This window comes from Colletotrichum siamense (assembly GCF_013390195.1).
Source record: "Colletotrichum siamense strain Cg363 chromosome Unknown KSG_Cg363_contig03, whole genome shotgun sequence".
NCBI lineage: Eukaryota > Fungi > Ascomycota > Sordariomycetes > Glomerellales > Glomerellaceae > Colletotrichum > Colletotrichum siamense.
In genome coordinates this window covers 4,252,939-4,265,461 of record NW_023501016.1, presented here as the reverse complement: position 1 = coordinate 4,265,461, position 12,523 = coordinate 4,252,939, and the positions used below count along the sequence as shown (strand labels likewise).

The following is a 12,523-nucleotide window of genomic DNA, read 5'->3' as shown; positions in this document are numbered from 1 at the left end:
AATGCAATGCCCCGCTGATTAATGGCGTAGGTCGCGGGGCAAAAAAGTCCCCCGCTGCAAGTAAAAACCCTTTTCGGCCGCTTGGACTCTTATCGATAGAACGATAACATACGATAAGCGCAGAAAAAAGCCATCCCACCAAGGGACTTTTTTTTTCGAGGCCCGGCCAGGTGCGCATGCGATCGAGGGGTACGTCCGTTCGTCCCACACATTCAATCTTTGAGCCCGGAAACCCGACACCACCAGCTTGTTGTTTGCCACGAAGTATCAACATCAGCAAATATGGCGAAGGGAAAGTGGATGTGAGTCTTTGTGTGTTTTCTGAAGATATGCGCCTCGGACTGACTTTCCCCTTCATAGCGACAAGAAGAGTGCGCAGCATTTCACCCTCGTCCACCGTCCCCAAAATGACCCGCTCATCCACGACGAAAATGCGCCGTCCATGGTTCTCAACCCTGTCGCCCAGCGCGGTGGTGACAAGGGCAAACACCTGAGCGATCTTGCATCCGACCTTGGGTCTGATGCCGCTAGCATTCGAGACAATGAGGGCGAGGCCGCAGAGTATGGAATCTACTACGACGACACCGAGTATGACTACATGCAGCATATGCGCGACCTCAACCAGGGTGGTGGCGAGGCCGTCTGGGTTGAGGGCTCAGCCACAGCGAACAAGGGCAAGGGAAAGCAACCGCAATCTCTCGAGGACGCTTTGCGCCAGATGGATCTCGAGCATAGGAGCGAGGCCATCCTCGACGAGTCCGTCCTTCCGTCAAAGAACCTCTCGCGCATGAACTACCAATCTCAGCAAAACATACCCGATGCGATTGCCGGATTCCAACCTGACATGGATCCTCGGTTGCGTGAAGTTCTGGAGGCACTGGAGGACGAGGCGTTCGTGGATGATGAGGATGATGACATTTTCCAGCAACTGGCCAAGGACAATGAGGAGATCGACGAATATGAGTTCGAGGAGCAATACGACTATGACGAAGATGACGGCTGGGAATCAGATGCAACGGCGAAGCCAAACAAGGAGTATAAGGAGGACGGCGTGCCTGAGCTGGTTCCTGTTGCTGCAGTCGAGGGAGAGGCACTGCCAGAGCATCAGAACGAAGACTGGCTCGAAGACTTCAAGAAGTTCAAGAAGGATCAAAAGGAGGGCAAGCCCCAAGCCAAGGCTGCTCCATCTGAGTTACAGTCCTCCATCTGGACAACGACAACGATGGGCGGCCGTAAGAAGAAGAGAAAGGGTGCCCTCACGAACCCTTCCACCTACTCCATGACCTCATCATCGATGGTCAGGACAGAACAGCTCACACTTCTGGATGCTAGGTTCGACAGGATCGAGGAGGAGTACACAAGTGAGATGGGCGGCGACGACATGGCTTCAGTCTCGGAAATGTCAACGGTGTCCAGTGTCACGGGTCCCACCAGAGGTGACTTTGATAGCATCATGGATGATTTCCTTGGCAGCTACACCAAGCCTGGAAAGAGGACAAACAAGAAGAACAAGGCACAGAGTGGACTCGAGCAGCTGGACGAGATTAGAAGGGGCCTTGGCCCAGCTCGCCTGCGTGGAAAGGCACACGTTAGCGGACGGGGTTGAAGTCTGAATATCTGAGGCATTCAGCGCCATCTAGATGCTGAAACCGAGATACCCTTCATTTCATGTCAGAATAATCTGCATGAGATGATTCTGTAATGAGCAAACGACACCAAAATAGATTCCTCTTTCGATCACCTCGACTCACTGTACCCATTGAGCTTTCGTAAGATACGTGACTGTCGTAAGCTCCCTCGAATTAAACTTGACTCTGGAAGTCGCTTGAGCAGTGAATTGGATCGTTTATTCACCGTCGCGAATTCCATAGGGCCTTCCTGAACGGGCGTGTATTTAGGGATTAAACACACCCCGCCTCGAAATATTTGTGGGTCTGGATAAACGCCAATTGGCTAAGCGCGCCAAACACGCGGCAAACGCTGGCCAGCTCCATCCCAGTTCTCCACCCTCACGCCAGCTGCTTCGCTGCTTCCATTTTGAAGCCCAGCCGCGACTTCGACATGACGTCGGTCTCCTTTCCTCCAAGCAGACCCGACAGAACTTCATCGCCGCTCGGAGCATCATCATCAGGAGGCTTTGGAGGAAAGCCTTCTGAGCATCATTACGGTTCCGGCCTCGATGGGGCTGGCGCCGGCGGTGGGAAGCGGTCGAAACGCAACCACAAGACTCAACCTGTCGAAATGACGACCCTCTCAACGAAGCGAAAGGGCGTCAATCCCTTCGGCGACGGCGCGAGCTCAGACGACAATCGCAGGCGAAAAAACACAAAGACGAGCACACCCGGCGATTGGAAGAAGAAGACCGCGCAGGCGGCAGGCGCGAGGTCGAATGGCGCGACGAGAGGCGCGAAAGGCTTTGGTACATCACAGTCGCGTGGTGGCTTCGGCTCTCAAAATACTGACTCCCACAAAGGCGCGGACTCTACCGACTACGAGACCGACGATGCGAACGGCGGCACTGGCGGCGATGGCACACCGTACTCGGAGCGGATCTTTGCTCAGCTGAAGAAGGATGGAATCGCGCCGCCAAAATGGCCTGCCGATCCGGGAAACACGAAGCAAAAGGCCGCGATGGCTAAGTTTAGGGAAGACTACAAGACCTACCGCGATCGTGCTAGGACATCGTTGATGCGCGCGGGCTTGATTGACGATCCCGACAAACCCAAGCGATTAGAAGACGCGATCGACTTCAAAGGCATTTGCGACGCCATGTGTCCCGACTTCGAGAAAATCACGCGCATTACCGAGTTCGACGTACAATTTCCCGAGAAGAACTCAGCCACGACGTTTGCTGTCACTTCAAAGATGGTGAAAAAGCTTGCTCGATCCGCGGCTGGACAGGAAGCTCCACTACCGATGGACGTCAGATCTACGGCGGCATTGAGGAAAACCTTGGACTACTTGATCGACGACCTACTACAAACAGACGACAACCTTCCTGTGTTGCATGGTTTTCTATGGGACAGGACGCGTGCCATTCGGCGCGACTTCATCTTCCACTCCACAATGGCTCCGGCAGAAATGAAGGACCAAGTTTACTGCCTCGAGACGATTGCCAGATTCCACGTCACATCGCTTCACTTGCTCTCTCAGGAAGGCTTCAGGCCTGAAGACTTTTCAGAACAACAGGAAATCGAACAACTGGGCAAGGCTTTGCTCTCGTTGATGTTCGCATACGACGACTGCAAACCGCACGGCGTGATTTGCGAAAACGAACCCGAGTTCAGGGCCTATCACTTGCTTTTCAGCGCGAACAAGCCAAACATCCTGGATGACGTTCAGAAGGAATGGGGTGACTCGCGGTTTTGGGCAGATTCGGACGAGATCAGGACAGCTGTGTCTCTTGTGGAAAGCTTGCAGAGTTCTGCAGATTTCCACGGGCCTCTTGGCTCTGCACCGTCTATGGCAGTATCGGCTGCGCACCGGACCTATTTCAAGATTGTCGAAAGCCGCCAAGTATCCTACACGATGGCATGTTTCGCAGAAATTCATCTTGGCCAATTACGCCGTTCGGCACTTCGATCTTTGAAGAAGGCATATACCCGACCTAGGCACGGAGCGAAAGACATCACGCCTTCAGCACTTAATCGATTCCTCAACTTTGACACGGAGGCCCAGGCTGTCGAGTTTGCCGAGCAACACGGGTTGACCTTTGTGGATGGGGAATCACCTTCTGGCGAGCTGGTCCAGTACCTAGACACCTCGAGCCGCCTGACCTGGCCAAGAATCCAGCACAGCTTTTCCCGGAACCTGGTAGAACGGAAGCGAGGATCACGCAGCCTTCCGGAAGTCATACACAGCACTATACCAGACGAATCATCGCCTGCAGAACAAACACCTTTTGCCTCGAACAACAATGGTCTGTTTGTCAGCGATGCATCTAAACCTGCTCCGAAACCCGTTCAGCCCGTGGCCAACGGTAACGGGGTGTTCAAGTCTCCCTTTTCAGCTACGCCAGGAGCCACCCCGACCAATCCAGCAGGAGCGTCACCATTCGACAAAGGTAAAGAACACTCTTACCATCACTTCAACCTTCATCACTATGTGTCATTTAATGCCCTTTTCGAAATCGCCCCCGCTTTACTCTTCGCAAATCAACTCCGTCAAAACCTCGAACTGCTTGTATTCTGTGGACAGTACAACATTATCATGGAATCTTAGAAGCCAAAATATTGGCTTAGTAACTTGAACGCCATGCGCACATCGACCAACCCACGCAAACCCAGGCGTTTTGGGCCGCCAAAACTTTCAGATCGTCGCGTTCGAGACAAGCGGGGGCATACCCATCAACGAGAGGAACATAAGCTAACTTCAAATTTCACAGCAACAAACGGCTTCCAAGGGAATGACGCGCCATCAAACCCCTTTAACCCATTCTCTGCGCAGAACCCACCAGCGCCATCAATAGAAGCGCCTGCTCCGAATCCTTTCGCAGCGAAGTCGAGTCCGTTTGCCCAACCCAGTCCAGCTCCTGGAACTTCTCCCTTCGGCGGCAGTCCGTTCGCGCCACCAGCGCAACCGAATGGAGCCTCCAAACCTTCTGCACCCGCTTTCCCTTCGTTTGCGTCTCCTGGATTTGGGCCAAGCGCTCAGCAAAAGACGCAGGAAGCCGGCCAGACCGCCTTACCGAAGCCAACGGCACCATCGACAGATACTTCTTCGCCAGCAATTACTGTGACGCCACCGACACCACAATTTCCTCTGGGAGGTGCGTCCGGTGGCTCAAAGCCTCCGAGCCCTTTCGCTGGAGCCGCAGCTGGAGCACCATCTGCAGCATCTCCCTTCTCTGGCATCTCATTCCAACCGCCTACGAACACAACGGAATCGACACAACCCCCTTTGCCTACTCAAAGCGCGCCAGCTCCTGCACAGCCTCCGATTGAGCAGCCGAAGCCAACCCCCGCGCAAAGCCCGTTCAGCGGCCTCACATCTGCAACACCACAGCTACCCAAACTACCCTCTCCCGCGCCGCCATCAGGTCAGTCTCCATTGCCGACGTTCAACTTCCAGCCAAGCGATACGCCACCCACTCCTAAACAAGTACCGGCACCTCAAGCAAGTTCTTTCCCAGCGGTCCCTGCTACGACTTCTACCCCGGCCCCGGCTTTCACCCCTGCACCTCTTCCCAAACCACCAGTGGCTGCCCCGTTGCCGAAGCAAGATGTTATGGGCGACTTTGCAAAATGGTTCGTGAAAGGCGACAATGGCTTGATCCATGAGTTCGAAAAGTTCATGGTCGAGCAAATTGTTTCAGATGCCTTTGAAAAGTACCATCGCGAAGAAGAGGAGAGGATACGAAAGGAAGAGGAGGAGAAAGCGCTCGCGGAGGCTCGAGAGTTCCGTGTTCGCACCCTCTCAGTCAGATACTTTTACCAGTGGAAGAAGATTGCCCGAAATCTTCGTCTGAGCAAAATTCGTAGGCATGAGCGAGAGGAGATGAGGAGGATACAGAAGGAAATGCGAGAGGAGGAGATGAAGAAAAGGAAGAAGGCCGCCCGTGTCGCTGAAGCGCGGAGGAAATTGGTGGAGCAGCATGGCGTTGATCCAGTCGAGGAACTCAGAGAGATCCTGCAACTTAAGAAAGACGACCCGCCAGAAGACCTCCAGGCCGAAGCAGAGGCCCTTTTCGCAACCGGTATCTTCTCCGGCGTTACAGATGAGCGTGCCGCAGTCGCCGAAGTCATCCAGGCTCCTTCAATCAACGACACATTCAAGACACCACCGCCACCGGCCAGAACCACATCGACAAACAGTCTCTCCAAGTCGGTCTCGGCCAGGCCGGCCGGCGCAAAGACACAGGCTATTCGTGCGGAATTCGGCAGCAGTGTAGACTTCCGCAGGTCTTTGCCTCCAATGTCGGCTCATTCAGCGTCGTCACGCTATACACCGTCCGAAGCATCACCGAAGCGCGTCAGCAAGGTGTCCGATCGTTGGAGGCTGAAGGCTATGGGCCTCGTGACGATGCCCAATGGGTCTGCTCTCCCGGAAGCAATCGCTGACGAAATGCGGTACAACGGCAAACGCTACAGTGGCCTGGGCTCCTTCGGTCTGGATGGAGACACCACCGAGCGGAGGAGGAGCGTGTCGGCAGACCTCGACAAAGCGGCCGAGGCTCGTCGGCGCTTCTCGCAGTCTCTTAACAGCAGCAGCGCCGCCGCCGAGCAAAGCAACGGGAACTCCCAGCTTAGTAAGAGGAAGAGGCCCACTGAGAGCGCGGCTTCGCCATCACAGGACGCCCGCGCCAAGAAGCGCCCGTCCAGCAACGCCGAAGTGGAGAGGATCATCCGGGAGGCGAGGGAGAACCTTGAATCGCTGAGGAGTTCGAGGGTGGATCTCGACGAAGGGACGGAATGGTTCAGGGAACAGAACGACATAATGCAGGCGGAGGAACAGAGCAGGGCTAGCTCGCCGTGGCCTAAGGGGCGGAATTGATGAGCGAGGCAGGGATTGCATAAGCAAAGGCGTTGAGCGGCTTTTCTCTTCCCGGGGACGGAGTGCGTGTGCGAATGTAAATGATTGGGTTCCCATAACTGTTTCCTTTTTTTTTGTTTTCCAGGTAAAAATCACGGGCATACAATACCCTTAGAAGAGACTGGTTTGGATCGTCCTTCAGTATATGTTCTCATGCATTACGTGTTTGTCTATGTGATTGACTGTATGTGCAGATAAATAAGTTCCCCCCTTTCCACGACTGAAAAGTCCCGTTTTCCAATGCTCCCCGCTCACCATGTAAAAAAAAAGACGAAAACGCTCAGACTACACAGAAAGACCACTTTGTTACCTCTTCTTGCCCCCCGGCGGCGGCGGAAAAGAAGTCTGAATCTTCTGGCTCTCGACCGGGCTGCCCCCGAGCGAGGTGACCCTCTTGGGCATCGGCCTCGCCCTGTCCTTGACGACGATCCCGATGGTCCTCGCCGGCTCCGTGGCGGGGAGGGAGTCTATCGTCGGGATCTGGTGGTGCCTCTGCGGCGCGGGCCAGCCGCCCTGGCTCATCAGCGGGCTGGCGGTGTTCCCCGACGTCGGGGAGGAGTACGTCGTCTGCGACTGCGGGGCGAAGGTCGCAGCGTAGCCTGCCGACGGGGAGGTGAAGCCGTGTTCTGAGGGGATGTAGGGGCGCAGGGGGATGAGGGGCGCCGTGGAGGTTGTCGAGGTCGGGGTGTAGTCTTCCGGCGAGGCGTTGTGGCGCGGAGAGTGGGATTTTAGGGGCATTATGGGGAGGGAGGTCTTGATCGTTGTCAGGGGGAGGGCGTCTTTGTGTTTCTTGTCGGTGAGGTTTGTCGGGCTTGGGGAGCGGTAGGAGAACATTGTGCTTGGGGCCCAGGGGTCCTGCGGGGTGGTATGCGGCGAGTAGGCTTGCTGCTGCTGCTGTTGTTGGAGCTGCATGCGGGCCTTCTCGCTCTGCATCTCTTCCTCCTCGACGGGGAAGAAGTTTGGCGTCTTGGGGGTGAGGTGCGTCTGGCATCGGAAGGAGAGGGATGAGACGGGGCGGTGGCCCTTTGCTCTGCGGGACAGCTCGGGGTTGATCCCTCGGCGGGCCCTGCGTTTGCGGTACTGGATGAAGACGCATCCCGCGATGAGGAGGAGCAACACGACGGCGCCCACGACGATGCCGATGATCGTTGTCATGGGGATGCTCGCGCCGTCTTTCTTGTCGGCAGCGGTTGCATCCTTGGGGTCGACAACGGTGATGACGCCTTTTGTGAAGACGGTCTGGTTGAGGCCGATGAGTGTCCCCGGGTCTGGTCTCTGTTGGCAGCCTGCGCCGAGGGCTACTAGATCTAGAGGGTATTAGAGAGATGAATATGAAGCCGTCGTAGAGGGGGTTGGATTACAGTTCGCCAGGTAGTAGTGCTCACCACCTGCCCTGACGCAGGAGAGACATTTGTCGTAGGCGGAGCCGAGTATGGCGCCGCCGTCTGCATCGCAGTATGAGTACTGCCCGGAAGACGGGTCCAGATCGCCGTCTGTGAGAGCGGCCTCGAGAGCACCGCAGGCCGTGGAGGTCATGCAGGGACCACCGCCGGTGTCGGTGGCGTTTGGGTACCCGAACACGCAGTAGTCAAACGAGTATCTCATATTATCTTGTCATGAGTTAGCGTCTAATCTCGCCATGTGAACGATGACCTGACTTACACAAGAACCAGGCCTGGTCATTCTCGCCCCCCTTGACATAGTTGCTGTCCTGCAGACAGCTCACGCACTGCTGGAATTTGCGGCCTGCGTTCTCTGTCTGGTATTTGCTGTCATCGCAGGTGATGTCCTTATTTCTGGTGTTTGACGAGTTGGGGTCCGAGTAGTCGAGGTCGTTGGAGTCGAGGCAGAAGGAGGCGCAGGGCGAGTCGGGCGTGACCTGCAGACCTGCGACATACCTCGGCAGGAGGGATGTGAGGAGGACGAGGGTGGTGGTGCGAACAACCATTGTCGATGTGCGTTTTCCGGGATTCGGACGAAACGAGTGTCGGTGAAGAGGACGTGAGATACAAGACTTCCAGCGCCTTGCACAGATTACAATTGAATAAGGTGAGGCAAAGGGAAGAGGGTATCTCAATGTGACATTTAGGTAACGATCCTGCCTGTACGCCCGCAAAACAAAGACACGCGCAAAAACGGAATAAGCTCAGAGTAGAGAATCACGAGAGAGGGAAGCTTCAGTAGGATGAGGCTTGGGACCTGGGAACGGTGATATAAGTTCTTGCCGTCCGTGTTGATCAGACATGGGCAGCTGCAGGAACGTGTGGATGGTAAGGTGACGGTCTGGAGTCGCCCGCAGGACGCAGCCGGACGGAGCCAATGGGCAGGATTCCGAATGTATGGGGAGGCGGATGGCTTCATCGACGCAGGCCTGCTTGAGATGAGCATAGTTGGGACTGGGCCATGGTCCTGCCGCCCGGCTGCGAGACCTGCAGTGGGTTAGTTAGTATTCAATTCATCGACAGAGGGTGTGGTGATGTTCTCAAGAAAGGAGCCAATGAGCCTGCACGATCAAGTCCCAAAGGAAAGGAAAGTGGCAATGACCCCGGACTTGGGTCCCCAAGCAGCACAGCAAACGCCGCCCGCCAGAGAGCCGACGATGTTTGCTGGAAGCTCGCCTGACGAACGGCGCACATCACCAACACAAGCGCCAGCGGCACCGTTCCTGGCACTTGCAGGACGAACCAACGACGTGCGCCGTTGCAACCTCTCAGGCACGCCTAGCAGCGGGCACTTGCCAACCGACGACCAACTAGCTCTCCCGCAGGCGCCAGATGGGGTAGCGCGGCATTCGATAGTGTCCTTTCTCTGCAGCGTTTCTCGCGGGTTGCGTGCCTGTGCCTGGCGCAAGAATGCTCGGCAGTGTGCGTGTGGGTGATCACGGTCGCCGGCGGCTGCGAGATGCGCACGACTGCGATGAGGTGACGGGGCCTGCGTCCTTCTCCCCTCGTGGTGGCCAATTGCAGACGAGCGTTTGGAGATGACTGTGGTTGGACGCAGGTGACAGTCAGCCCTTTTCGATCTAGCCCGGGCGCTTACCGATCACAGAGAATGGAACCCAAACACCGCTGATCCTCGGAACATTTCTCCTGAGTTCTGAGTCCTGAGTCCTGACGGGTTCCAGTCAGTGTCTTTGGGCCCCATCCATGATTGATCCATGATGGATGTCGGCGGTCTGCCCTTTAAAGCACCCCACTTAAAGCCGCGAGCTCGGTTCACCTTCACACTCAGCTTCACTCAACGTGCTCTGATCAGCTTCTGAGTGTGTTCGATGTTCAGTGTGGTGTTGGTTCATTCGGTCCACTGCGGGCCCCAAGTGGGGGGCATAGTCGTCCGCAGCACAGTCGCGACGATCACTCAGTCAATGCTCCCTTTTCTTCCCGGATTCCCGCCTACCTTCTTTTCCTTAACTGAACACTGCCTGTCGTTCAAGCGCCCCCAAAACATCGAATTGTCAATGCATAGTCGTTCGGCATCACAGCCCGGGCCCTGTCTTATCCCTCTTATCCCTCCTATCCCTCCCCCCTTCCTCTTCACCCTTTTACTTGACTTTAGCTATTAGGGGGTGGGACCATGTCGCCAACCGCCAACCCCAGGGTTCCCTGCCTCTCATTACAAAGTTCGATGCGAACCAGAGAAGCTGTCCCCTTTCGGCAGGCTGGCATGGGGGCCAGTTACTGAGCTGCGTCGAACCTTTTCTTTTTCGTAACTCAAAGCTTGTCCTGACTTTGCTTCGCCGCCGAGTCGGAGCTGACGGTGTGCTCACTGAAAGACGTCCGTCCCATTCGCCGCACCAACCGCAAACTCTACAGTCGAGGCATCCAATTGCCGTCCGGTTCGCGCAACGGTCGCTTACCAAATGGTGTGTTCACGGTCTGCGGCTGGTTCCGAATTGTGTGTATGTATGATTTGTTCTTTGTCATTTGTCTCGTGAAAACGACCGGTTGGGCCTTCATCGCCTATATGATGCAGAGTCCTCAAAACGCCCGCACAAGAAATGTAAAAAACGAATGTCCTGTATGCCCCCGAATCATGTATGAAGTCTCTTTTAGACTTTCCTTTGTAAAACCCGCACAAATATGTGTGTCCAAAACGCTGGGTGCTCGCTGAGATCCTTCCTCCCCCAAGAAGAGAAATAAGTAAGGATACACAACTGAGATGATGCTGTGAGTGTGTAACACAAAAAATATGATTACAGAAATTATTTCCTCTTTCGTCTTTTCGTTTCGTTTCGTTTCTTTTTACCTTTCTCTCTCTCTGTCTCGCTCAGCTGATGATTACATCTCTGCCGGTGACGGAGTACTGCGTCTGGTAGAGACACCTCCCCTCCGCGCAGTCGCCGTGGAAGAGCATCTGCCCTCCCCCAGCAACGCTCGTCGCGCCTCCCGGGGCCGTGAGGTTGAAATCGCCCGTCTTGAGCAGCATCCGGCTCGGCCGCACGTAGGGGCCCTTGATGTCGCGGCTCGTCGCGTAGTTGACGTTGTAGTTGTCCGAGTTAAAACAAAAACTGCTGAAGAAGAGGATGTACAGCCCGTCGTCGGTGCGCACCAGGTCCGGCGCCTCCACCAGCGGGCCGTCCGCCGCCGTCCGGTCGAGGATCTGCACCGGATCGCCAACTTTGCTGTACCCGTCCGCCTCGACCTCCTGCAGCATGATGGGCGTCCCGACGAGCGGCTCCACGCCGTTGTTGCAGTCGCCGCCGTTGCCCACGTTGTTGCCGTCCACCTTGTACACCACGTACCGCTTCTTGGTCGACTCATCGTAGAAGCCAGCGGCGTCGATGGCGCCGCCCTGGTCGAACGGGCACACCCACGGCTCCTTGGTCGGGACGTACGGCCCCGTGACGGCGTCTGAGATGCCCACGCCGATGCAGTGCCTGCCGCCGCCGTCGACGACCTCGCCCGAGTAGTACATGATGTACGACCCGTTGTCGAGTCGTCTTACATCCGGCGCCCAGGTGTTCTTGCCCGTCGTCCAGCCGCCGTCCGGGAGCGCCTCGATGTCGAGCCACTCCCACGAGCCCGAGATCTCGGCGGCCTTGGCGACCTGGATCTGCTTGTCGTTGTTGCTGGTCGCGAAGGAGTACCAGTTGCCGTCGCCGGCCTGGATCAGCGCCGGGTCCGGGAAGTCACGGTTGAGTCTGGGCTCAATGACCTTGTCTTGTCTGCCGACAATGTAGAGGGCGTCGATCTTTGAGGGTGCGCTCAGGGCTGGTTGTAAGCCGGCCAAGCACCACAGGCCGGCGGCCAATAGCGATGATGTTGAAAGCATTGTTCTCTCGGTCTGAGGGTATATATAATAAACAAAGAAACGATACAATTATATAAGGTATCTCTCTCGTAAAAAACGGGACAAAGTGTAAACAAAAAAAGAACAGCAGTAACCAGGTGATGCGCTCGTGGAGCTAAACAAAGTTGCAGTCTGAGCAGAAAAAAAGACCTTGGGATGCTGATGTATATGTGATGAGAGGAGGAGTGTCTGTGTCGTGGGTGGTCTTGGGTCTCTTTTGGGTATTCGCTTTCGTTCTGTCTTTCTCTCAAGGAATTGGACGGTGGTCTATTACTTAGCTTTGCCAACACCGAGTACACATTACTTCGAAGCAAGTGCTGCCGTCATGAATGTCATAGCGAACTGTATTCGAGAAGCAGAGAAAAGAATTAAGAGCTGTCCGGTCTCGAGGTGCGTGCGAGCGAGGTCCTACTTGTACTCGAACGAAAAGGACGAGATGTGGGAGACAGCAGCAGCAGCTGCTGCGCCAGCTCCAAGCTCCAGCTACATCCCGAGACGAGAACGGTATTGAGAGCAGGAATGACATGCCTCCTTAGACCTTACTACATTCACTCACACACCTACGAGGTACACGCTCCAAGTACACCGCAGCACACTCCTTTACTACGACGACAAGCAAGAACCGACAGCCACACACACACACCTCCACCCGCATTTGCAGTGGTAATCTCACATTCCCGATCCGCATTGCCCAGAGACTTGG

General features: G+C 55.7%; 4 protein-coding genes across 4 annotated transcripts; 2 read left to right on the top strand and 2 right to left on the bottom strand.

Moving 5' to 3' along the window:
* Positions 1 to 282: 282 nt before the first annotated feature.
* Positions 283 to 1,606, top strand: ltv1 (the record flags this gene model as incomplete). The annotated part of the gene is made up of 2 exons (XM_036636956.1): positions 283 to 302; positions 361 to 1,606. 2 exons carry the CDS (start codon positions 283 to 285, stop codon positions 1,604 to 1,606), a joined length of 1,266 nt encoding a protein of 421 aa, XP_036498513.1.
* Positions 1,607 to 2,061: 455 nt separating this feature from the next.
* CGCS363_v005106 (SAC3 family protein 1) lies at positions 2,062 to 6,492 on the top strand (the record flags this gene model as incomplete). Its single annotated transcript, XM_036636955.1, has 3 exons — positions 2,062 to 2,419; positions 2,474 to 4,063; positions 4,385 to 6,492. 3 exons carry the CDS (start codon positions 2,062 to 2,064, stop codon positions 6,490 to 6,492), a joined length of 4,056 nt encoding a protein of 1,351 aa, XP_036498512.1.
* A 345-nt stretch (positions 6,493 to 6,837) lies between these two features.
* Positions 6,838 to 8,479, bottom strand: CGCS363_v005105 (uncharacterized protein; the record flags this gene model as incomplete). Its single annotated transcript, XM_036636954.1, has 3 exons — positions 6,838 to 7,838; positions 7,893 to 8,141; positions 8,194 to 8,479. 3 exons carry the CDS (start codon positions 8,477 to 8,479, stop codon positions 6,838 to 6,840), a joined length of 1,536 nt encoding a protein of 511 aa, XP_036498510.1.
* A 2,318-nt stretch (positions 8,480 to 10,797) lies between these two features.
* Positions 10,798 to 11,802, bottom strand: abnC (putative arabinan endo-1,5-alpha-L-arabinosidase C; the record flags this gene model as incomplete). The annotated part of the gene is made up of 1 exon (XM_036636953.1): positions 10,798 to 11,802. One exon carries the CDS (start codon positions 11,800 to 11,802, stop codon positions 10,798 to 10,800), a length of 1,005 nt encoding a protein of 334 aa, XP_036498508.1.
* Positions 11,803 to 12,523: the final 721 nt, after the last annotated feature.